This window comes from Lemur catta, chromosome 11 (genome assembly GCF_020740605.2).
Source record: "Lemur catta isolate mLemCat1 chromosome 11, mLemCat1.pri, whole genome shotgun sequence".
In the NCBI taxonomy this organism is placed as follows: Eukaryota; Metazoa; Chordata; class Mammalia; order Primates; family Lemuridae; genus Lemur; species Lemur catta.
Genome location: NC_059138.1, coordinates 75,019,017 through 75,044,693, shown reverse-complemented (window position 1 = coordinate 75,044,693; position 25,677 = coordinate 75,019,017). Strand labels below are relative to the sequence as shown.

At 40.5% G+C, this 25,677-nt stretch overlaps 1 protein-coding gene across 2 annotated transcripts in view; it reads left to right on the top strand.

Moving 5' to 3' along the window:
• Window positions 1-21,786, top strand: part of CPVL (carboxypeptidase vitellogenic like) — a 136,709-nt gene extending 114,923 nt beyond the window's left edge. For both annotated transcript variants that reach the window (XM_045564212.1, XM_045564211.1), the window contains exon 13: window positions 21,538-21,786. In XM_045564212.1, the coding sequence (XP_045420168.1) occupies window positions 21,538-21,645 (108 nt within the window). In that variant the 3' untranslated portion in view covers window positions 21,646-21,786. The remainder of the gene's footprint in view (window positions 1-21,537) is intronic.
• Window positions 21,787-25,677: the final 3,891 nt, after the last annotated feature.

Here is a 25,677-nt window from a genome sequence, read left to right as displayed (position 1 = left end):
TTCCATTTTATTCCTTATGGCTTTATTTTCATCGTTTTTTTCTCTCCATGCTTCAGGTTTGATATTTTCTACTGACCTATTTCCTAATTCTCTGTTCTCCCCTATTGCCCTTCGTAATGTGTTGTTTAACCCATTTATTCATTTTTAAAATTTCAGTTATATCTACCTGCTGAGGACTGAATTTTGTCCCTTCCAAATTCATACGTTGTAGCCCTACCCTCAATGCCCAATGTGACTATATGCAGAGATAGGGCCTATCTTAAGGTGACAGTTAAAGTTAGATGAGGTCAGAGAGTGGGCCCTGGGTTGAAAGATTGGTGTTCTCATAAGAAGAGATACCAGAGAGCTTGCTTGCTGTCTCTCTGCCACATGAGGACACAGTGGCTGTCTGCAAGCCAGGAAGTGGGCCCTCACCAGAAACCAAATTGGCCAGCACCTTGATCTTGGACTTTTCAGCCTCTAGAACTGAGAGGAATAAATTCCTATGCTTGTAGGACTGTGCAGAAGATTCAAGTATGCTGCTAAGCTTAGAGCAATACCTAACTCATAGTAAATTTCGCTATCTCTATTTTTATTATCACTAACTTAGAATGTATACCACAACAAGAAAATTATAAACAGTAAAAGTCAATATCTGGGAAAATATTTTATTGAAAGTCAACCCATAAGGCGAAGTTGGAACATTAACATTCAGGCCATGAAGAGCAAATACAAATGTTGAGGTGCCAGGCAGCGCTGCACTCGTCACCTGCCCACATCCACCACGCCGCGTTGTGATGAGAACCCACCAGGCACACTCGGGACCCCCTCCAGACTCTTTGATGGCTGCCTCCACCACCTGTTATTTTATATCCCCGGGACCAGCCTCGCAAAACGCTCCAGTGCCTGGCATTGCGCACGTGTCCCTGCCTGGCTCTCTGCAGAAAACGTCCAGCTTGCAGGGCCAGATTGCTGCTTCAGGGCGGCGTGTCCCACCGAGGTGGGAAAAGGAATTGGCTGCCGGTCAGACACTGGTGGCAAATATCACACGCAGCCCGCTGACGACTCTTGTGAATGCGAAACACATTTAGAGATGAAACGGCACTTCTCTGGCTGCCAAAAAACGGGTAACAAAAGAAGCAAGGCCCACATATGTTTGTGATAGGGAGTGTTTCACCACACAGCCGGGGCTCCGCGTTTGTGTAGGTGATTTTAAAATGTTGGCGGGGATCCTTGCCCGAGTGCCTCAGCGCCGGGGTTGGGGTGGCGCGTGGAGATGAGAGGCAGGAGGACGAGGAGCTCCTGTGTGAACAAAGGCATGCTCTGTGAGCCCGCCTCTGGGACTCCCGTCCAAATGTCAAGCGTCTGATAATGAAGAAAACGGACCTTAGCCACGGACTTGCTTGCATTACACACACAAAACAGAAGCGTGGGTATGTGTCTGCCAGAAACGAAAGCTCACTCTCTGCCAGACTCCACAGCTCTTAATTTAAAAAATCAAAACCAAAGTAGACTTGTCTCCGGATGGTTACCTGAAATGTCCACATAAAGGAATGACAGCTCTCCCAGGGGAACAACAGGATAGAGAGGGAGGGAGCGATTTTCCCCGTGTATTCACGTGGAGCGATGCCCAGGAAAACCAAATGCAACTCCAGCCGGCCTTCACAGGTCAGATGGAGAACCAACGCTTCTTGTTCCTCCTTGTTGGCTCTGGCCTAGAAGGTAGCGAGTCTTTGGTATTTGTACCATTCTAAGAATCAGACACTGCTTTGTTATGAAACCGGGGCTGCAGACTTTCTGAGCTTCCGTGAAATGCAGAATGTGTCTGTAAAACGCATGCTTTGGACTGAATTATCTCTACGATATCATCTAACAAAAATCTGAAATATCTATTTTTCATTAATGCCCAGAGGGGCTCAGTTAGCAAGCAATGTAAAATAATATAGCAACCTTCAGCAAATGTCAGAATTCTCTCTACACTTACCTATAAGAGAAGAGGTGAGAGAGAGAGAAATACTCTCTCTATATATAATATACTGATATATAAAATGTCATTCTCAGGCTATGGAATAACCAAAATCATGGGTAGCCTCTGCACTGGTGTTGACTCTGAGCCCTTCCCAGTGCTGTCTCTGGGTCCCAGAGGTTCAATCCTCTTTCTCCTTGGCTGTTGACAACTCATGGCCGTCACTGTCAAGGTCATCCTGCTGCTCCTATTGGGGTCTTTCTATGCGCTTTGCCAAATGTCAAAGTAGCTGTTTATGGTCTGTGTTGATGTTGTCACTGCTTTCAGGACATTTTGTCCTTACATCATCGAATCAGCATCCCAGCTCCAAGAAAGTTTTAACTCCATATTTAGAAATTAAAAACTTTAATCAGAATAGTAGCCACACTGATGAATTTCTTTAAGAACATTTCTCTATTAATAGTATAAACTTCATTATATTAAATGAACATATTAAATGTCCTGAAGAAAGCAATTAAACCATTTTCATTTATTCTATCTTTGTTTTACTGAAAATATGTTTATTTGATACTAATTATCTTCCACGTAGACACTGAAAATATGTTTTCCTTCACTGGGCAGTTTTCATTCTTATCAAATCTTACTGAGTGTGGCTTCTGCAAGCATGAGTTTTGCATCATCTCCAACAAGTCCAATTTTCCTGATTACAGTTTGAGCTATTGTGATTTTTATTTTATGTTTTCAAAATCAGTATTAATTCAGGTTTACTCAATAATTACAGGATGGATTATCTCAGCTAGGTAGCATGTTAGACTGGAATTTTAGATCTTATTTTCCAGGTGAGGGAAACTGAAGCCCAGAGGCTAACCAACATTTCATGTCCGACCTGAGATTAGACTCCAGGCCTCCTGGCTTCCATCCCAGTGTTTTTCTACTGCACAAGCACGGCCACCACTGGAATGATGGAATCACAGGCATATGCTGGGACAGTTAAAATTGGAGCTGTGTACATGTCTGCCATAATTGAAGCAGGCCTGAGAAATAAAGTATTTCACATCTAGCGTTAGCTCTGAATCATAATGGTGCTCACCTCTTTTAGGCAGAGAAAGTATTGGGTTTTTATTTTATTTAGTTAGTTAGATAGTTAGTTTTTTTTTAAAAAAAGGCACTAGAGCTTAATTGGTGGTGAGGCCAGGTTCATCCAATGTTCACTTTATTTGGGAACCTCTGATATTAATAAAAGAACACATGCTGAAATGGGCCCAAATGAGCAGAGAGAATGTGGTGGGCAGAGCCACAAGCCAGAGAGTGCGGGGATTGGGGCAGAAGGCACAGTCTGGTTCGTAGCCTGGAGCTTGGAGAATGAGAGCTGGGAGAGAAACTGGAAAGAGATCATGGGGCCTTGATGGTAGGCAAGGGGGCATTGTTTAAGCAGTGGGGCACCACCAAAGGTTTGTTGGTGTTTTTTTTTACATGCCAGCTCAGGTGTGAGCCATCAAAGGTTATGAAGCACATTTTCGAAGCTGTTCTTTTAGAAGTTAAAATGGCAGCGATAGGATGAGTTCAGGGAGAGGAAACTCTACAAATAGACAGTCATGTCTGGAAGAAGGTTCTCCATCTTATTCATAAGGCCACCTTCCTGGTGCTTGGCTCGGAGCTACTGAAATAGAGGTCTGGGGGAATAAGTTTTGGGATGTCCAATCTGTGAGGATCAATTCCCTGTTTGAGAGATGGTGTTTACTGGGTGTCCACGCCAACTTAAAAGCTGAGTATGCACACAGAGATCACCGCACGCTGGTGTCCCTGGTCCTGTCCTCATTGGCCACGGTGAGCTCCTCCAGCCCCCTAAAGCACCAGCCCTGCACCCAGACTTACTCGTACATCTTGACTCTGACCCAGGTTTGGCATCTGGAGCCCTCAGGCCTCTGGCCTGCCACACTCTCCTCAGGGTGTCTCCCCAAATGTGCTGGTTTCTAACAGAAACCACACCGTCAGCTAGAGGTTCCGTCTGGAGAAACTGAAGGGCAGGAGCACACCACCTTCTAAGCTTAACTATTCTGGAAATTCATCACCAATTGGAAGAAGCTGTCTGGTGTCATGAGAGGAAGTAGAGTTAGACAAACCTAGTTGGAATTTCGGTTTTGCTGCTTACTAGCTGTGGGCCGGTTACTGGTTCTGGAAACCGAGGGAGAACAGTTACTTCGTGGGGTGGTGGGATGGCCAAAGGAGATGCTGAGGATGGCTCCCAGAATAAAGAATTTTAATTCACAATTTTATGGAATCCTAGTAGCTGCCCTGTGAGCTATGTCATGGTGTTTACTGATTCATAAGTGAGGAAACAGAAGCTTCCCCCAAGAAACTTGTTTAAGGCTTCACATAGTAAAGGCATCTAAGGTTTGACACTGCAAATCTCGATCTTTCCACTGCACCATAGTGTCTTTGAGTCCCTATGTGGGGAGTGGGGTGGGGAGGGATGGACCGCTCTGGTTGGCTACGTATGCGCCCTGGGGGTGTGTGGTATTGGGGGGTGGTGGGAGGTACGGTGGTGGCCAGCAGCACACTCAGGCCACATAGAATCTTTGCTCCCTGAAGGACAGAGGAGTGCTTACAAGGAGGAGGGGGACAGAGACAGCACAGTGGACAGACAGAAAGTAGCAATAACCACAGTTTCCTAACTGCTTTTCTAAAAGTAACATTGACTTTGATTTGTTTCTTTGACTACACACAACTAAAGCGTGGAGGAAAGAATGACTGCAGTCTTTTGAGAGGAAGGGACGGTCAGACTTGGACTTGAACGTTTCCATGGATCATCCACAGAGGAGATGTCCAGGGCTAGCCACCGCCCTTTCTTGGATTTCCTGCCAGCAGTTCCCCCTACCTTTTTTTTTTTTTTTTTTAATTTTAAACAGCTAAGGGAGTATTATGACCTGTTTCTGAAGGAACTAACAGTTCCAGAAAGGTCTTCAGCAAGTCCTTGTTTGCACTGACACGATCAGAGGAAGCAAAGAGCAGTAAATGTGACTTTTGCATTTGACTGGTGGAGAGGGAAGGAGAAAGTTTTTTAACAGGTTATTGAATGGATAACTCCATTCAATAAAGGAAAGTAGCTGTGAAATAGGTTTAAGACAGCGATTACCAAATACAGTTAATTCCCTAGGAAAATGTGTTGGCTTTGTTACAGAAATTGTTAAACAGAATCTTCTCTAAGATCATCTCTCCCCTAGCTGTGTCACCTTCTACAAAGAAGGGTGGCCTGGCCTGTGGGTTCTTTGTCTCCATCTTCTAGTCCTGAGCTAAGTTCTTCTGCTCATTGATGGGAATTAGACCATGGGCAGAAAACCAGAACACAGCACTCGAACCACCCCCACCTCCCAATCTCAGCTGGCAGTCACAGGTCGGATTCTTCAAAAACAGGCATTGAGGAGAAGCTTGGGGTGCAGGTTTATTAGGGACCATCCGCTGTGGAAGAAAGGGGGAGGGAGCAGGACTGGACCAAGGGAGAAAGAAAACTGTGACACAGGCCAGACAGGCCTGGCAGGGAGCTCAGGGAGGCTATTTTCCTTCAGAGTGTCCCACATTAGGCCAAAATAGCCAGGCCTTTGTATGCCCAGCTCACTCAGTCACCAAATGTGGGCTGCCCTGGAAGGGCATCATCTTGGGAAAGGCAGATCTCTGCAGCAGAGGCAGACCCTGAAAGAGCTGACAGCTGGGGGCTGTCTGTTGACTGCACTCCCTGAGCTGGACAGCAAGTCCGTGCTTGAAGAGGGCTCTGATGGCGCACGTCTATGTTTACCACAAAGGCCACCCAGATGATGTACTTGCTAGCTCTCAGGGATTTGGTGGTTGGGTGGGGGTGGGGGTGGGGTGGGGTGCCTAAGGCCACATGGGAATTTGGTCTTCCTTTGTTTGCATGATATAAGATTTTGCCTAAGCTCTCCTTATAATTATGGCTTACATCTGCATTAGAAAGATGGATCAGGTCTTGGTTTTCAACTCGTCAGAATTCCAAGATAGGAATGACAGATCTTTCAGAAAAAAGAATAAAGAATGGTCAGTAAATATTTACCCTTTTCAGTTATTTATTGTGGAATAACAAACCACTCCAAAACTTAGGGGCTTAGAATAACAATTTGTTAGTTTTCACAATTATGTGGATGGAATGGGCTCAGCTGGGTGGTTCTGATTCCCATGGGGTAGGCTGAGGTCACACATGCAGCTGCATTCAGCTGGGAGTTTGGCTAAAGCTGGGACATCCAAGAAGATCTCCTCTCCCTCAGTGTGCTCTCCATGTGGCCTTTAGTCATGCTGTGTCCTAGCGTGGACTTCTCCACAACACAGCAGCTGATCTTCCAAATGGAGAAGCAAAAGATGCCAATCCTTTTAAGGGCTATACTCAAAAGTCCCAGAATATTATTTTTATTGCACTCTCTTGGTTGAAGCAAATCACAGGCCAAGGCTATATTCCCATTGGTGGGAAGAATGGCAAAGAATTTGGAACCATCATTAATCCACTACTTTTCCCTAAATGAATGTGGCTCAACCCTTGCAGACATAGATTCCCAGGCCTCCTCTTCAGATATTCTGTTTTTAGTGGTCTGGGGTAGAGCCCGGCCATAGCTGTTTAAGCTTCTTAGGAGATTCTAAGGGTTTGAGAACCCTAAACTATGATGTCTATTATCCCACTACTGGGATATGACTGACATGACTTCTATCTCTTGCAGGAAGCACTGTGTGGCTTCTGTTTGGAGAAACACCCACCCTGATCCCTAAAGGGTGCTCTAAATCCTTTTTTATTGACTTATTTAATACTTCCTATTATACTTACTTACAGGCCAACCAGAAATTTGAGAACATAGTTTTACTGTTAACAAACCAGCCATTGATCTGAAGCATCCCATTTGGAAATGTGTCTTCTAGTCAATAGTATCTACTGGGATGACACTGGTTCTCGGAAATCCTCAGCCAACTCCTAAAGCTAAATTTTAGACTTCAGTCCCTGCCATGCATTGTAGGTTTACAAGTGGTCTTTGTTCTCCCAAATCACTGATAGACCATTGGTAATTTAGACTTGTAGAAAAAACTCTTTTATTTATTCAAAGCATTAGCTTCCTTTTCCCAGCGGAGTATTGTGCTGTACTGACATTATGTGGTCCCGGGTGTGCAGTGCTCTTAGATAGTAGTGTGTCTGTGTTACCTTCCAACAAAGGAGCAACTGTATCCCACAAGGTCTGCTTTAAGCATCATCCAGAGTGGTGGTTTGCAGCAAAGATGTTGTCCACCAGCCACAGTGGATCTGCTTCTGGATATTATTTATTGATCAAATACTACAATGGATGGATACAATTCCAAGTCAAAGCAAAAGCAAAAGTGCAGTGTTTTAAACTGTGAAGTTTTATCATGAGTAAACTTAGCATTTCCATTAGGTAATCATTAGGTTATGTAAAAAAGGATTCTTAACCTGGGGTAAGGCTTTGTAGTTAGGATTTAAGGGGTCAATGAACTTGGAAGGGAAAACATTGCAGCTTTATTTTCACTGACCTCTAACTGAAATAGCATTTCCTTTCATTATGAATTATGAAATTTAGCATTTCCTTCCATTATGAATGTAAGCAACAAATCACAGCGGCATTAGCAGTGCTTTTAACTTTGTCTCCAACGGAAAGCAGAGATATTTTCATATCACATATTATTAATACATATGCTGTCATAGATAGCTTGAAACAACTTTCATGCTCATCACTACTTTAAAATTACAGTAGTTATCGGACCCACTGGTTGCTCTTACTGAGCATGCTAATATAGAAGTATATGTATAGTTACAAATTTATTCTCTGCTATTTTGATGATTTCAGTGTAATAGCTTCATTTATAATCTATAATATACATGTGTATATTGTATGTGTGTGTGCATGCAGATGCTTATCATGTATTTATAAGCATTATTGTGAGAAGTTGTCCATAGACTGCACCAGACAGTCCTAGGGGGTCCAGAGCACAAAAACAGATTAAGAATCCATGCATTAAAAATAATTGTAGACCCTTCTCAATCCAAACCACAGATCACCTTTGGTGATATCAGACTGAGATGTCATGAGCTTAGCTATCAAATAGACTTGAATTTTTTCCCTAGTTTATTACCTTGGCAACTCTAACTACTTCTGTCACCATATTCAGTTGACAGCACAGGGATTAAGAGAGTAGGTTCTGTGTTAGACTTGGATTAGGTCCCTGCCCCGCCATGCACTAGCTGGGTGACCCTGGGCAAGTTAACCTCTCCAAGAGCTTCCTCACCTATGAAGTGGGGATAATATTATCACCTACCACTCTCGTGGGAGGATTCATTATTAGGATGGGTTGAGATAATGCTTATAAATTAATAAATTACTTGACGCTCTACCTGGCACCTAGTAAGCATGTATTATAGTAAATATTGGTTTCTATTGCCAGTAGGGAGCCCTGCTAGCAATTACCTATTTTCCCAGGACAAGAAGCCCTCACTCTGTTCACACAGTTCTTAAGACATGCTGTGTATTAAAGGTTCACTTGATGAAATGGGTTCAATATTATTTATCAGATTGACCTAGAACTACTGTGGTTGTATCCAGTTTTAACGTCACTGTGACAAAGAAACTGTTGTTGAGAGGTAGTGGTATCAGAGAGGGTTGAGGAGATGTACAACATTTTGCTACATGGCAGCCTAATAATAGGAAATAAAAGTGGCTAAATTGAGTAATGAGATGTTTTTAAAGCACTGAGTCCCTTCTAATATAACAATAATCTGAAACATCCCTGTTGACAATAAAAGAAGAGCATCCAGCTTTTTTTCTTTTTCATTTATACTGCACTTCTAACATATGGAAACAGGGAAGATGGGAAATATAGGAGTTTAGATTTAGACAGTAAAAAACTATCAAAACAAACAAACAAAAACCCCCCAAATATTTGGCAACTCATGACTCTTCTGCCGTCCAGCACACAGATGTGGGTGTTTATTTTTGTTCCTAATATTTATTTTTGATACAGAAACCAGAGTCCCAAGGTTTAGATTCTGGCCCCTACTCTGTCTTCTTGGAGCTGCTTATCAGAGGGACTCTTGCCTTTGTTTCAGTTTCATTGCTTCTCCATGTCTTCCCTACTTACTGTTTTTAGACATGGGGCCATCTCATCATCTCCATGTTGGGAGCAGGAAAAAGCACAGCAGAAAACATGTTACATTTCTTAAACGTTCATTTTTGTGAGTTTGGCAGCATCAGAAGGTGGTTTTTCTTTTCTTTTTAAAAATTAAATATTGAATACATAGCAAAGAATTTTATAACGCTTCTGTAAGATAAAACAATGATAAATGAACACCTTTGTGCTTAACAGGAAATTTAATAAATACAATATTACTAGTAGCCTCCCCTGTCCAACCCAGTCACCTGCCCTGTTACCCCTGGAGGTATGACATTGTCCTGAGTTTTGTTTTTATTATCCCCTTCCTTCTTTCTTTATTAATAATTTCACTGCAGATATACATAACCATAAATAATATTTTACTTTCCATGTTTAATTTTATATAAAAGGAATTATTCCATATGTATTTTATAAAAACATACTTTTGCTATTCACACTGTGAGATTCAGCCATGTTGATATGCTTAATTGTGTTTCATTCTTTTTCACTGCTACATTGTATTCCATTATATGATTCTATTTTTCATCCATTCCACTGCTGGTGGACATTTGGGCTGTTTCCAATTTATTGCTACTAAAAATAGTGCTGCTATGGACATTCTTGTACATACCTATTTGTGCCTGGGTCAACTTTGTAATATATAAGAGTTCTGGTTATTATACTATCTCAAGAAAACATTTGGACTTGTCTCTAGCTATCTTTCACCTGGGCTTGTTAAATTGAAGGGGGGTGGTGCTTAATGTCCTTTCCTGTGTTTAAAATTCATGGCTTGTTTTCTTTTTCCCTGGCTATCTCCCATCTTCTTTTCTGGCTACCTTCGAATTAAAGGACTCTGGCATCCACACACAGTGAAGCTGGAGTGTGCATGTTACATCCAAGTCCTGGTGGTACTTTGGTTGTGTAGGTGCATTTCTCTTTCTGGATGTCCTGTGCTGGGTTTGGCTACCAGCTTAAAAAAAATCAGAAATGAATTCCTTCTGCATCTTTTCAATTAAGCTCTACTAACAGTAGTTCAGTAAGAAGAAGCAAGCAATGAAATCGACAGCTTTCAGCTTATGCCTTGAATTCTGGGGCAAGCCCCATGCCCCCCACATAGGGAGAAAAACCTGAATCTTGTTCTGAAAAACTTCCTTTCATTTTCATCACTTTTCCATTGAAACGGCAAGGAAGAGAAGTTATGTAGCCAGTTGCTTTGCTGTGAGTCTTCCCAGAAAATTAAGACAAATAGTAATTGGTAAATATTACTCACCAAGTTCCTTAGCTAGTGTTTCTCACATCTGCTTTATAGCGTCCTCCTTGCTGGCCTGATTTTATTCATTTCCTAGTACTTGGCATAGAAACCACAAGAACTAGCTAAAAAGAAAACACTGCATTTATACAAACCAAAAAACTAGTGCAACATTTTGGGGGCATTAAAAAAAACACGAGGGCTGTCCCACATTATAAATTCCAAAATGAAACAGTTTTTGCTTTGTGGTGCCTTAAAAGTTGCTATTCAAGAACACTCTGAATGTGTTTTAAGTTGTTGTTTACACTTTTTTTCTTTTCCAATAGCCCACTTGGCTGGTCTTAATTAGTCTCCGCCCTCACCAATCTACCCTCCTTTCTGTGCTTTTTCCAAAATGCAAGTTGGATCACGTTTTCCCCTTAACTCCTATACCTGCAGGATAAAGTCCTATTTGATGCCGAGCTCCTTGGGGGCAGGAATAATATACTATTTATCTTTGTAGCGCACCCCTTAGAACAGTTCCTGGCACTGCGTAAATGCTCAGTTAATTAAAATCAAATTGGCCTCCACCTTATCCTCATGCCCCTTTCCTATCCTCGGAGTGACTGTGTGTGTGCATCTGTCTGTGTGTGTGTATTTATTTTAATGCTACATGTCTCAAGGGGTGCTATGGTTGTGCACCAATTGTACACACCAAAGGGTCTTCTAGGAAGTAGGCTAGACATGCCGAGATAATGAATAGTTCAAAACAATTCCCTTCAAGCTAAAGGATGTGTCGTTTATGTCAGCTAAAGACTATTTCCTTTCTGTGTTACATAGGAGAAAAAATGAGCAATATTCTTGGACACAAATTGACAAAAGGAGTAGCAGAAGTTTCATCTCTATCTCAGTACTGACTAGAGCATCGTCTCCTTTAAAAAAAATTGAATTCCTAGTTTTTGGGTTTTTTCCTTCTCTTAAAACAAAACACACAGCTTGCTTCCTAAAAACAAAGGAAATAATAAACAATAGCAATTCCCCATGTTACTCTGATTATTTGCCAAGAGTCTTCTTAGTTCATGTGGCTCTGTTTCACTAGAGAGGACCAATTAGCATAAGAAGAATGCTTCTAAATTAAGCTACCCAAATATGCACGTAGTTAATACTCTGGGAGCTAATTTATTGTATTATTTAAAATATAAATTGGCTTGCAGATCTATTTATTGAGCTATGACAGCTAGGCAACAATGCACAATTTTCTCTTAGCTGTTGAGTGGTTTTTAATAATCTATTGAAATTTTACAAAGAACCATTTCATTAAATGGAAAGTGGATAAATACTAAGAAGTCGAAAATAAAGTATTATCCACACATGGAGAATGGATTTTAAAAATCAATGGTATTTGAGGAACAAAGAAGGAATTGGGGTTGGCTTTTTAAACAATAACTTTTTGTTGTTTTAATTGAAGTGTAACCGAAGACTCACAAAATCACTTGTGGGAGTGTTAAACAGAGTCAAAAAAATAAACAAATAAGGTGGAGGGTGGGGTGGGGTAGAGAAATAGGCAGTGGGATGGAACAAACTTATGCGAAGATATTGCCATATTGTCAGCTGGACTAAGGCACTGTTTTTGCCTTGCACAGTTTTCAGTTTGGCAGTAAAAACTGTGTGCCTTGTTTTATTTTAACAAATGACATCATGAAAATGCCATGCCATTTGGCATACTCTGTATCCTAAATTCCTGGAACCTGGAGACATTTAGGGGTCCCGGGGTCCCAATAGGTTGTGGATCAAGAACACAGTTAAATCCTGATACCCTGTCTGGCCTTGGGTTGTCCTAAACAGACCAGCTTTGGAGCATCTCAAGGTGCTCTGATACAAACAGAAGGATCTCATGGATGTAGTCTGGTCTTAAAACTCTTATTTTTGCCAACTGGACTAGAACTCAGTGGGAGACAGGCAGGAATGGAAGCAGATGACAAGCCCTTCTCACCTTCCTACTAATATTTGAAATCTGATCCATCTCATTTCCTGAGCCAAGATTTTAAAGAAGTTTTAGACTTTAAAATTCACCCATTTGGATGGATGTTTGTTGGGTTTACCCTTGAGAACAGGAAGAATGCCAGAATGTTTCCTCTTTCCCTAGGAGAGTCAAAATGTCAGAGAACTGGTGGTCTGAGGGTACAGTGGCTCAGGAAGAGGGGGCACTGATTTATAGTGTTTGCCAATTTCCATAGTGTGAATACTGCCACGTAGCTGGTTTAACACCACCAACTTGACATCACTGAATATGGACTTGAGCATCAATATACACAGATTTGCTCTCCTGAGCCAATGATGGGGAGCTCCAGCACACTACTGCTAGCACCTTGCTGTTTCCAGGAAGTAAAACTTTAGCAAGGTTGGCTGGCTTTTGTTTCCATGTTACCCAGAAGACGGTGAGTCAGGATCTAAGTCCTCACAACACTCATGGCAGAGAGCATTTACTGCTATAACCTCTGCCCTCTCCTCCCCCACTCTCATTCTCTCCTCTAAAAGAAAACTACAAATGTAGATCATAAAGCTAGATATTGAGTAAGGGTAAATAATGAACTGGATTGTACTTTTTATCCTTTTGAGGATATCAAATATAAAAACTGGACATAGAACGAGAGAATGAGGAAGGGAAGTTTCAATTACTTTTTAATTGCACCAAATCCCGGGTTGCAAAGTGGGCTCCTAAAAGGGAAAAAAAGACAGAACAGCATTTTGCCATTCTGCTAAGACAAGTAAGGTCTTGCTTGCTTTGACATTTCTGTGTAGGGAGAAAGGGTGTCTGGGATTGCATGTGGTGAAAGGGGAAGACGGGGTGGAGAGAAAGAATGGGATGGATCATGCTATTGGCAGGCTTAAGGGATAAAACTCACTGGAGACACAGTTAAGTTGAGCACACTGACAGAGGTGTACTCTCCCATTCAAGCAGTTTTATTACTTTAATGGAGACCTTTCCCATGGGAAGGAAGGCTTCATAACATGGAAATCAAAGAAGCCTGGAAGAGAAATATTTCCCCTCCTGAAGAATGTATTATAATCCTTTTTTTTCTGAAAAAGTATAGTAATGAATGTTATATTTATTAGTGTTGCAACTTCTACTCTTACTCCTCTCCTTAAAGGGAAAACATATTTTTTGATCATAAAAACTCATAATAGTAGTACAGTGATCATCAGTTGAGTGCTTATTATTTGCCTATATCAGCACATGGTGCAAACTTAAGACATATTTGTGAACTGAATGCCACGTAACATTTTATATGCATTGTCCCTTTGCATCCTTACAAAAAGTTAAATATTATTAGAGTGACTAACTATTCCAGATTGCCTGACACTTTTTTACTTTTAGCACTGGAAGTCCTATATTCTCAGAAACCCGCTGGTCCTGGACAAACTGGGACAACTGGTTATCCTAACTCTTATTTCCATTTTACAAATGAGAAAGTAGAGACTCATTTAAACCACTGTGCTAAACTCACAGAACTGGGTTCAAACCTAGATTTGCTGAATGCTGAGTCCATGCTCTTAGCCATCATGCCAGATTGGTTCCTACTACACTGGACTGTGCTTTTAGGTTTCTGTTGACTATGATGACCTAGGAAAGAAAAGCCTCTAACCTTAGTCATTCATACCAACCTTGCTGAAGTTAACACAGAGATTCTTCGAGTTGATATAGAGAAAAATTTCCATGACTTTTTTTTATTAGACACATTCAAAGCACATCTAAGTGATGTGTTGAAGTGAGGCTAAGAGATTTCATTGAAGGGTCTTCACTGCTCAAGTGTTCATTTTGTATCTCTCTAAAAGGAAGGATTATATCACTGTATCTCAAGATTTCTTCTAACTTAAAGTTGTTAGCTGATTGTCAGAAGTCGGTTTTTTGTATCACACAATAATGTCTCTTACATTTACTCTCATACTTTTATCCCATCTGTCATTTGGAAATCATAATGGCGGCCCCTGTTACCACTATTAGCTTGCTAATAATGCATTATTTTATGATCTATCCCTTTGGTGTTTACCTAGAGATAATGACATACATCCTGATTCAAGAAAGCCAACTTTGAATTAGTACATTTACCATTTTCCAGATATGCAAATGTATCTTACAACACTTTAAATTTGTGCCACCTTTGTGCAAATGTTGTCTTGTAAGAAACTTCTATGTAGTTCAAACTCCAATAGACATTATTATTATTGATATTCATTACTTTTGCCCACATATAGAAATTCTCAGTTGCTCCTCATTCTTCTTGCACTTTCACGTTTCCATTAGGGATAATTTTTCTTTTGTCTGAAGAACAACCTTTAGTGTTTCTTTCAGTACAGGTCTGCTGACAAAATTTTTTAAAATTTTTTTGTTCCCTTGAAAATGTCTTCACAAGGTCTTCATGTCTGTAGACCTTCTAGATTGGCATTTATTTTATTTCTCAACTTCAAAGATTCTATTCCATTGTCTTCCAGCTTTCATTGTTTCTGTTGATTAGTCAGCTTTCTTGCTTCTTTGAAGGTATTGAAAATAAATTGTTTCCTTTCCTATGACAGCTTTTAAGATATTCTCTCTGTCTTTGGTTTTGGCAATATACTATCATGTGCCTAGATGTGGTTAGTTTTCTTTGTGTTTATCTTGTCTAGGGTTTATAGAACTTCCCCAAACTGTGGCTTGATGACTTTTGTCAATTTGGGGAATATTTCAGTCAGTATCTCTAAATGTTACTATTTCTTTTGCCCCATTTCTTATCATTTTATTCTAGAACTCCAGTTAAATATAAGTTAAATATTTGTGGCCTCATGTCTTTTCTTCTCTTTATTTGTATTTTCCATACCCTTATTCTCCTTGCTTCTATCTAGATATCTTCTACTGACCTAACTTCCAGTTCATATATTCTTTCTTCTACCAGGTCTAATCTACTGCTGAAAGATCTATTAAATCTTAATTTCAATTAACAATGGATGAATAACTTTTTAGTTCTAGAATTTCTGTTTGATTCCCTTTTATATATTCTAATTCTCTGGTGAATTTTCTATTTTGTTACCTAACTTCCTGAATATTTTGTTCACAGTTACTTAAAAATGTATACTTGATAATTCTAATATCTGGATCACTTGTGGTGGTTCCTTTCTGTGATCTTTTTTTCCTCCTTAGTTTTTAGTCATTTGATCTTGTCTTTTTAAATGCCTACTAAATTTTATCAAATGTTAGACAAAATGTACAAAAAAATGTATGAAGAAAGATGTGATCTTCAAAGAGGACTTAATTTTTTCTGGAAGGCAATTAGTAGAGATATGTCAGTTTGATTCAATCAGGGATTGAGATGATTGGTTCCACATTGATTTCCAGGTGTGTGAGGGCTGACCTGTCTCTAGTTTTTCATTACTCGTGAGGCATTGTCTTTCATGGATCTAATGCAAAGCCTGCAGTGTTTACCAGTAACCTCCCTCCTTGACAGGCCTGCGACTCCTGATTTTCTTTTGTTTCTTTTGGGGGCTTCTTTGTTTTTGTTTTTTGGTTTCCCAAGCACCATAAGACTCTTTAGCTTTGCATTCTTTTATCTGTCACTTTTTACTTGGCATCTTGGGCAGAGAAGCTTAGAAATTGATGAATTTCCCAAAGGGGAAAGCAGCACAAAGTGTTGGACTCACTTCTCTGTGATTCTCTTTTCTCTACGGTCTTGGACTTTCAAGTCCTAGCTGCTCTCTGGTACCTTTAAACAGCATTCTTGGCCAGGCACGGTGGCTTGTGCCTGTAATCCTAGTGCTTTAGGAGGCTGAGGTGGGAGGATCACTTGAGGCCAGGGGTTTGAGACCAGCCTGGGCAACATAGCAAAATCCCATCTCTGTAAAAAAAATTTTAAAAATTAACCAGGTGTGGTGGTGCATGCCTGTAGTCTAAGCTATCCAGGAGGCTGGGGCGGGAGGATCGCTTGTGAGCTAAGATTGTGCCATTACACTCCAGCCTGGAAGACAGAGACCTTGTCTCTTTAAAACAAACAAACAAAACCAAAAAGAACTATTCTTGTCTTTTTAATTCAGCTTCTACTTCTGTGGAGTATGGTTGGCTTGATATAAATTGTTGTGCCATAGTCAGAAGTGGAAATCCTAAATTATGGTATTGTTACGTCTGATTAAGGAAGGTGGTGTATGTAGAAGCCCTTTCGGGGTGCTGTAAAGGAGCACCAAAGGTATGTCTTGACTACTCTAGGGACCCGTACCATGGTGATGGCTGCATTTGGGTCTCCTAAAGCACCTGACGCTCCTTTCCTCCTCCTCTTCAGTCATCATTTGCTGCACTACAAGTATACGGTGGGAAACCTCAGGGGTAGTTTCCCTGAGTGCTGCTGGAGCAACTCTTACCATTGATCTCTGCTCTGTTTTTTGTTGTTGTTGGTTTGTTTATTTTTTGTTTTTGGGGGGTTTTTTTGAAAGTGAGTTGCCTCCTTCTTTGTTAGGTGGTATCTGCTTACCAGCTTTGGCTTTATTCTGATTCCCAAGTACTTTTTTAATAATATTTTTGGGTGCTATTTATTTTACCTCTACCAATAATTAGTGTCTGAAAGCTAAAAGGTAAGATTTAGTAAATGTGGGATGGGATAAAAATAGTAAAAGAAATTTCATGTAAATCAGAAACCATAACAAGCAAGATTCTTCAGTGTATGCATCATTCGGTAGTTGAAAACAGGAATCATAAACTTTCCCTGTATACTCTACTTTCAAACCTTGCATCTCCCATGGCCCTCTTTTCTCTTTCCTGGCTGGTAGCAACACCCTTGGCAAATGTGCTCCTGTCAGAAGCCTGAAATGGGAAGGATGTGTTGCAGGTGGGTGGGGAAACTCTCACTTAACCTTCGTATCTGATGAATCACTAATTTCCTTGGTTCCACCCCAATAGCCTCATCTCCTTCCCCTTCTCACCATCCCTCCCATGAGCACACATTGTCTCTCATCTGATTTGGTGTCTCCTAATTTGCCTCCATTCCCCAGTATCTCTCCCTTCCACATCAGCCTCCCCGTTAGATATTGTCATTTTTCTATAAGGCAAATATGAGCATATCACTACCCTACTTAAAACCCTCTAGGATATATCCGAATAGGCGAATCTATGGAGACGGAAAGCAGATTAGCGGTTGCCAGGGACTGTGAGGGAGAGAGGTGTGGGAAGCGATTACTATCCTGTATGGGTTTCCTTTGGGGTGATGAAAACATTCTGCAACTAGATAGCGGTGGTTGCACAGCACTGTGAAGGTACTAAATGCTATGGCGTTGTATGCTTTAAAATGGTTAAAACGGTAATTTTAAGTGTATTTTACCACCATAAGAAAACGCAATGCTATAGGATATATAGGATAAGGTCCAGGCATCCCAGCATGTCACGTGGGGCATCGCATGGTCCCACTAGTGTTTGCCTGTTTGTCCCTCCCTTCTGTTTCCTTCCACTCGTTCTCGAATGGAACGCCTTACGGGCTACTCACTGCACGTGCATGCCATTTCATGCCCCCTGCATTTGCACTTGCCCTTTGCTCTGTCTGCAAAGCACCCCTCCGCCCCACCCCATCCTCCACCGCCAGTCCAGTGGTCTCCTCCAAGACCCCCGAGAAGTCTCCCCTGACACGTCTGCAGCCACACGCCCAGTGTGAATTTCCCTCTACATTCTATCCTCTAAAAAGGCACAGCTGGGAAACCTTTACTGCCAGGTCTGGGTTTCTGGTTCCAGGGAGAATTGTACCATTTGCTAAAAAATAAAGTGGAATGAAGCTTTAAAGTGTTTGTATAACGCTGTTGAAATTCATGGCACATTTGTGACCCCCCCCCCGGAACATCTGGCACATCTGGAACGCATGAGTGGAGAGGCTTCAGCTCTAGTGTGGAGGCACCCAGAATACACAGTTTCTATCCAGGGAGCCTCGAGATTAATCTTGTCCCATTTAAATATGTAATCACAGCCCCGCTACATTTTGTCACACACCTCTGAAAGCTGCTGAGTGGTTCGTGTCCTTGATTCGTGAATAGTGAGTGGCTTGGCTGTAAACAACGAAGTGGCTGATTTTTCAGCACTCATTAATTCACTTGTGCGGTTAGCATTGGTAGAATGCTTTAGGTGGATCTGCTTGAGAATACACTTTGGGAGTTTTGTGGCATGTGAAATAACCTTTGTTCCTTAACGAGCTTTTCTTTCCAATCTTAATGACACCATTTACGATGTCATTGGGTCATTACACATGGCAGCTCCAAAATTGGACTAGGATCAGGTAGATCACTGAGAGTAAGAATGAGAACACCTGACGCCTGCAGTTCTCCTTCACCGCGTGTTACTGTGGACAGGGAAGGCTCCTGTGAGCGTGTGTATGTGTGTAAGTATCAGGAGCTCGGATGGCCAGGAAGTGAGGTCAGGATTAGGTGTTAAATTTCTACTTCTCTTCTCCCTTGATGTAAATAGAGAATTCCCTCGTTTGCTGCAGAATAGAAAAACCTCTCAACAGTGGTTCTCAGCCAGTAGTTGGACCAACCATAGCAGCATCACTTTGGAATTGTTAGATATGCAAATCCTTAGCCCCCCACCCCCACTCTGGACCTTCAGAATTGTAAAGTCTGGAGTTGGGGCCCCACGATCTGTTTTAACAAGCCCAGATATTTTTACGCAGATTCAAGTTCGAGGACCACTGTTTCAAACAACTCCTTTAAGCCAGGATTTTTTTATGGGAATGTGGGGACACTGAATGTTCTAGGGTAGTTAGGTTGATATAGACATTTTGATTCTAGATTTTCAATATGGATCATTGTTGGAAGAATAATGAGAATGGCTAACATTTATTCAATAGCATCCCAGGCCAGGCTCTGTGCTAAGTGTTCCAGGGACATTATTCCATTAAATCCTCACACAACTCACAACTACCCAAAGAGATAATACTTCTTTCCCAATTGTACAATAAGGGCGATTGAGGCTCAGAGAGGTTGAATAACTTGCCCAAGGGCACACAACTTGCTGTGCCTCTCGTCTTGTGTGCCCAGGCTGTAAAGCACTGTGCTGCCCTTACTTAGCTGCAGCTCTCGTCCTGGAGGCAGGATGACCTTTAGCTCTCAGGTATTCGATTTATTGCTGTTCCGGACCATTGCTGCCAAACTCATTTCCAGTTGAAGCAGCTGGGTTTTGTCACACACATGATTTCGTTAAGTGTCCTCAGTCGAGCTGAAGCTGCACAGACATCACTCATTGGATTCCTGCCAAGGCTAGAGATTTGGATGAGAATCTGCGGGAAGAAAATCCTAGCTTGGGATTGTGGTTTTCCTCTAGAGTCACATGAAGGGGTTCCCTTCAGTCTGTGACAAAAAGTGGGACATGTTGGGTTTCCAGTTGCAAGCATGGACACAAATGGTAGATGGGCTCTACTGTCATTGCAACAAGGCACAAATGACCTGATCAAGTGTGGCATAACACAGGAGTTTCCATTGGTAGGTGAAAGGGCTAAATCCATTCCCACATTTGCAAATGGTAATCTGCCTCCCTCACCTACCTCAGAGGGCTGTTGAGAGGTGGGTCAAAATGTTCTACGATTAAGATGCAAAGTTCAGCTCAAAGGTAAGGAATTATTGTGCAAGTACTAGGATTTGATTAAACACTAGGATGTGGTGTTTGTATCAGATGTCAGAGTTCTAGCTATTATAGTTATCTGACAATTTTGTGACTTAAACAAACTACCTAATAGTTCCAAATAGCTCCATCTCCTCAGTGCTGACGTGAATGGTGCTCCTTGTAGTTGTTCAGTGCACAGCTGGTACAGCTGTGAGCTGCAAGATAAAATTTATCTGATAATGTTGATCCTATTTACCTCACAGCAAGGTTTTAAGATGGTGGGTATTGGGAGGTAGGGGGGAGATTTTTTAATATAATAAATGCACTGTGCAAATATACTTTTTTCCTGCCTCACTTCCCTTCAGATTGAGAAAAGCAAAAGAACCCAGCCTCTTAAAAAGGGCCTTGTGAAGGTTATTTTTTTTTTTTAATTTTTAGTAGAGATGGGGTCTTCCTATTGCCCGGGCTAGTCTCAAACTCCTGGCCTCAAGTGATCCTCCTGCCTCAGCCTCCCAAAGTGCTGGGATTATAGGCATGAGCCACTGTGCCTGGCTGTAGAGGTGATTTTTAAATGCTGATTGTGATTCAGCAGCTATAAGTTACTCAAAGTGATCCCTTAATTGCACGTTTACTTTTCTCATCCACCAGTAACTCCTGTCCATTCTCCATATATGCAACAGGACAGCTCAGGCCACACTGACTCCTCCTGCGTGTGGCCTCCCAACACTCTGTGTCGGTCCTTGCCCTTTTGGTGTTGAATCATGCAGGCTTCCTCCTTCCCTCTACTTGGAATACTTGCTGACACTAGAGGCTTAATGAGTACAGAGACCACTCCCCTTTTTGTGTGCACAGACCCTAGCTCAGGGTGGGCCCTCGTGTCGATTTGAACTCATTTCAACTAGAGATGCATTAAGAGAGCTTTATACAACCTGACAAGAGCTCGGGTTACCCAGGTGTATACATTTGTCAAAACTGGTGCGTCTACATTTAAGACTAGTGCATGTCATCATATAACTTTACTCAAAAGAAGAAAATCTATAAACACATATTGAATTCTGATTAATAATGTGGTGCTGAAGTATCTGGGGGAAGTATACTACTGTCTCCATTTTACTTTGAAATGTGTCAAAAAGATATGAATTAAAGTGAAGTGAATGTTAGCAAGAGAATCTAAATGGTAAGTGTATGAATTTTTTTAAAAATTTGCTGTATGTTTGAAAATGTTCCATAATACTGCTGGATTATGGGGGGAAAATGTTCTAACTCTATGCTGCTCAAAACATGACCTCCTTTTGTTTCAGGTGTCAAGGTGTTGTTTTATTTTTTTAGAGAATCAAAAAACAACAGGTGTTTTTTTTTTTTTTGAGAATCAAATTTTCCCCTTTATTACTGATAAAGGCAACTATACAATTTAAAAACTTTCCTATCTTAACATCCCCATTATTAAAGCTATCAACAGCAAGGTAGTGTATCCAAAGGCCTGGATTGGTAGAATATGTTCTCTATTTCATGTAAGCTGTAAATATAAACTAGTCTGAATTAAAATTTTTCATTTATTTAGAATATCCATTTCTCTAAACTTCAATTCTTCTGTTCTTTTTTTTCTTCTTTAAGGTAATTATTCGAGGTGGAGGACACATTTTACCCTATGACCAGCCTCTGAGATCTTTTGACATGATTAATCGATTCATTTATGGAAAAGGATGGGATCCTTATAGTTGATAAACTACATTCCTAAAAGAGAACATCAGAAGTTTTAATCCTTGAAAAGAAAAATTTAAAAACAGAAAATGTCATATAAACAAGAAAATTATCTTTTTATATCTGCAAGCTGTCTCTCATCAATAAAAATTATCCTTGAAACAAGTGAGCTTTTGTTGTGGGGGAAATGGTTTATTACAAAATTAACATGAGTACATGAGTAAGAATTACATGATTTAACTTAAAGAATGAAAGGAATGGATTCTGTGACACTGCTTCAGATAGAGACAGATAAATGAAGTTTGGGGGTCTTGAATAGGAATTTTTAATTCCTCCTAAGAGTAAGTGAAAAGTGCAGTAAATGAATAAAGATGTAGCAACATCTTTTTCTGTAAATGCTATGCATACAAAGGTGTTTGGTAAATATTACTGGATAAGAATAACTGAATTATCACCCCAAAGAAAGGGATGGAATTATAATAGTTGTGGGGAAGAGAGTTTCAAATGTTTAAAATCTTAGCATGAAAGCATATAGTGTACCAATTCATGACAAGCAAAGGATCTTATTCAGAGAACATACTTAATCTTTGCCATTTCATTTCTTTTCTTTTTCTGAGTTTGTTAGTTCATTTGAGGTATACCCACTTATTGAATGTGGCCAGCCTGCAGGCCACATTAGTTATAAGTGCCATATTTAATGTGGGTTTTAAATTCTCTACTTCTTTTCCCCAAATAAAGAACAACCTAATTTAGTATAATTGTTGGAATATCAAAAAAATTAAGCTGGCATCAAAATATATACAAATATACATATGCTAATAATTTTCCAACTAAAATGTCATCCTGGCACATCTTGCCTATTTATGCATCATGTGTTCACATCTCTTTGAAATTCTACATGTTTGGCTTTTTTTTATATCACTTCCCTCTCATATTACCAATCTATGAATTGGCTCACTGGAGAACTAAATTTAAAAAATTAAAGCCTGTTCTTGCTGCAAATATTTTATTGAGTTTGTTCTTTTAATTTCTCATTTTGTGCCTGATTTAATTCAGGTTTGTGACTTTTTTTTTAAGACATATTTTTCATTGTCCCCATGTACTAGAAGTCATCAAATCAAACATTCTGATCAAAAGCAAATTTTAATTATTGCAGAGAGTAAACTGAGGTGCGGGAGGGTACAAGAAGGTTTTTGTGTAGCCCCATCTGCAAGTTAAATTAGCTGCCTTGGGTCCCATAAATATGTTCTGGGAAGGGCACTGAATGAAGGGGCACTGGGAGGCCTGGGATTTAGTCTCCCCTGGGTCACACATGCACTGGATGTTTTTGGAGAAGTCACTTCATTGTACCAGCCTCCCAAAGACTCAAAGAAGGTAACCAGAAGAGGAGATGTCTGAGGTTGCCTTCAGTTCACACATCATTGGGGTAGTACCTATTTATGAGTCTACTATGATATGATACAGTCAACCTTCATTATTTGTGGATTTCATACTTGCAAATGCAGTCTACTTGCTAAGAATGTATTTGTAACCCCCAAATTAATACTCATTCTTTTTCCAGGTCATGCATAGAGTGGCAAAAAATTTGAGTTGCCCAACATATATGTTCCCAGCTGAAGTTGAAAAAGGTGACGCTCTGCCTTCTTGTTTCAGCTCTCATACTAAATAAGTGTCCTATTCAAAGTCTGTTTAGTACCACATTTTCTGCACTTTTGTGCTTTTTGTGGCTTATTTTGCTGTTTAAAATGCCGCTAAGCATAGTGCTGAAGTACTGTCTAGTGTTCCTAAATCTAAGCCGGCTTTGATGTGACTTATAGAGAAAATACAAGGGTTAGGTAAGCTTTGTTCAGACATGAGTTACAGTGCTGTTGGCCCTGAGTTCAATGTTTATGAGCCAGCAATATATAAAAGGGTACTAAGAAACACATATAAAACAAAGTTATGTATTGATCAGTTGACAAGAATGTTGTGACCAGAGGCTTGAAGGAACCTTGTCCTGTATTTCCCTTAGGAGCAATGGTTCAGAATTTGCTGAATCCTTGTTTGCAGAGATGTTACAGATTGTAACTACAGTGAAAAAAAGAGAATCAACTTTGTGTATAGAGCACCTAGCCTAGGGACTGGCACGAAATAACAGCTCAATAAATGGAAATCGTAGATGTTTTCATTTTTGTCATCTCCCTGCCCTAGGTACTAAGACAGTGGGGAGTTTTGGGGTGGGGGTGGGGGCACAGGTTGCCAGGCAGCTTCCAGGGGCAACCCTGGCCAACTTCGCTGAGGGTACAGTCCTGTGGACACTGAATCTGGCAGGTATTTTATTTTAAAAGAAGGGAGGGAAGGGTAGTTCAGAAACTGAAGAACTAGGTTTTTTGTTTTTTTTTTTGAGACAGAGTCTCACTTTGTTGCCCAGGCTAGAGTGAGTGCCGTGGCATCAGCCTAGCTCACAGCAACCTCAAACTCCTGAGCTTAAGCGATCCTACTGCCTCAGCCTCCTGAGTAGCTGGGACTACAGGCATGCACCACCATACCCAGCTAATTTTTTCTATATATATTTTTAGTTGTCCAGATAATTTCTTTCTATTTTTAGTAGAGACGTTGTCTCGCTCTTGCTCAGGCTGGTCTCGAACTCCTGACCTTGAGCAATCCACCCACCTCAGCCTCTCAGAGTGCTAGGATTACAGGCGTGAGCCACGGCGCCCGGCCTAGTTTTTTAATTTAATTGGAAAGAGTCCTTTGTGTAGAGACTCCCTAGGAGGAGTGCATACCCTCCATAGATATTCAAGACGATCCACTGAGGTCCAAGGAGAAGATACTAGAACATCTGTATTTTCTTCATTTCAAAATGATAACGAAATTAAGCCTTACTAATATTTTATGGTGATTGTCACCCTGCCCTCCCACGGTCTGGACGTGACTGACATTACTGTGAGCAGACAATGTCCACAAAGAGAGGGAGTTGCATGGGGGAGGAGTCCACAGTAGCATCTTTTCATGCTTCTGGGTCCAGCATATTGCCAAGAATTGCAATTGACATTCATGTAGGATGCCATCAACATGATTGAAAAAGCAAAGCCTTCAAATAGTAAGATCTTCATAGAACTTTGCAATTTGATGGAGAATGGCCAACTAGGACTCTTGTACCAAGCTGGTTACTTCATGGCAGTGCATTTAAAGGAGCTGTGGAACCTGACAGTGAATCATGGATTCTTTCTTTGACAAAAAGACAAAGGTGCTGTCATTTTTTGTCATGGCAAGTGGCTATTGTTAGTATGTAACCTAGAAGATATTTTTTTTTAAGTGTCCTTTCAAGGTAGAAGAGAAACTTTCTCAGTGAGAAAATTAATTTCTTTTCAAAAGAAAATTGACTCTATAGCAAGAGCATTTTGAAGACAGATGTTTGGAAATGTTTCCATCTTACTGTATGCGTATTACAAAAACAAAAACAATGAAACTGTTAAAATGAAGGAAAATTTCAACAATTGCCTTTACATAAAAGATAGCTGGGATTGAAAAATGAATTTGGGGAATTAGTAAAGCTCATCTCATGAGGCATTTCTTCCATTTGGATCTACACATTTCTGTGAAGTGTTTTCTTTCAGCTCTGGTGGACTTTGAAACCAAGCATTCAGTATAGCCAGACGTTTGAATTGCTGGCAATCACAAAAGGGTAACTCAAGACGTTTTTAAATGACAAAGCATATTAAACACATTGATCCTGTTACAGATATTAACAGTAATATTTCAGAAAGCAAAAGTATTTTTTTACCATTAAAATTAAATACAATTGTTAAAACTTAAATATTTTAAATTTCATCCTTATCTTAATCTTTTGCAGTTTTCACTCTGATTAAAATTTCATAATGTAAATATTGTCAGGAGAGTAGTGGCATGATTGGACTTTATAAATGAAGAAATAATTATACGTATCTTGGGTATGTCTTCAGCAACTTTTTAATGATAGGGTTGACAGCAAAAAGGTTTGGAGACCACTGTTTGAGACAACAGAAAGTCTAAATTTGTAAGTGGCGTTAAACTTTGTACCAACTTTGTTTT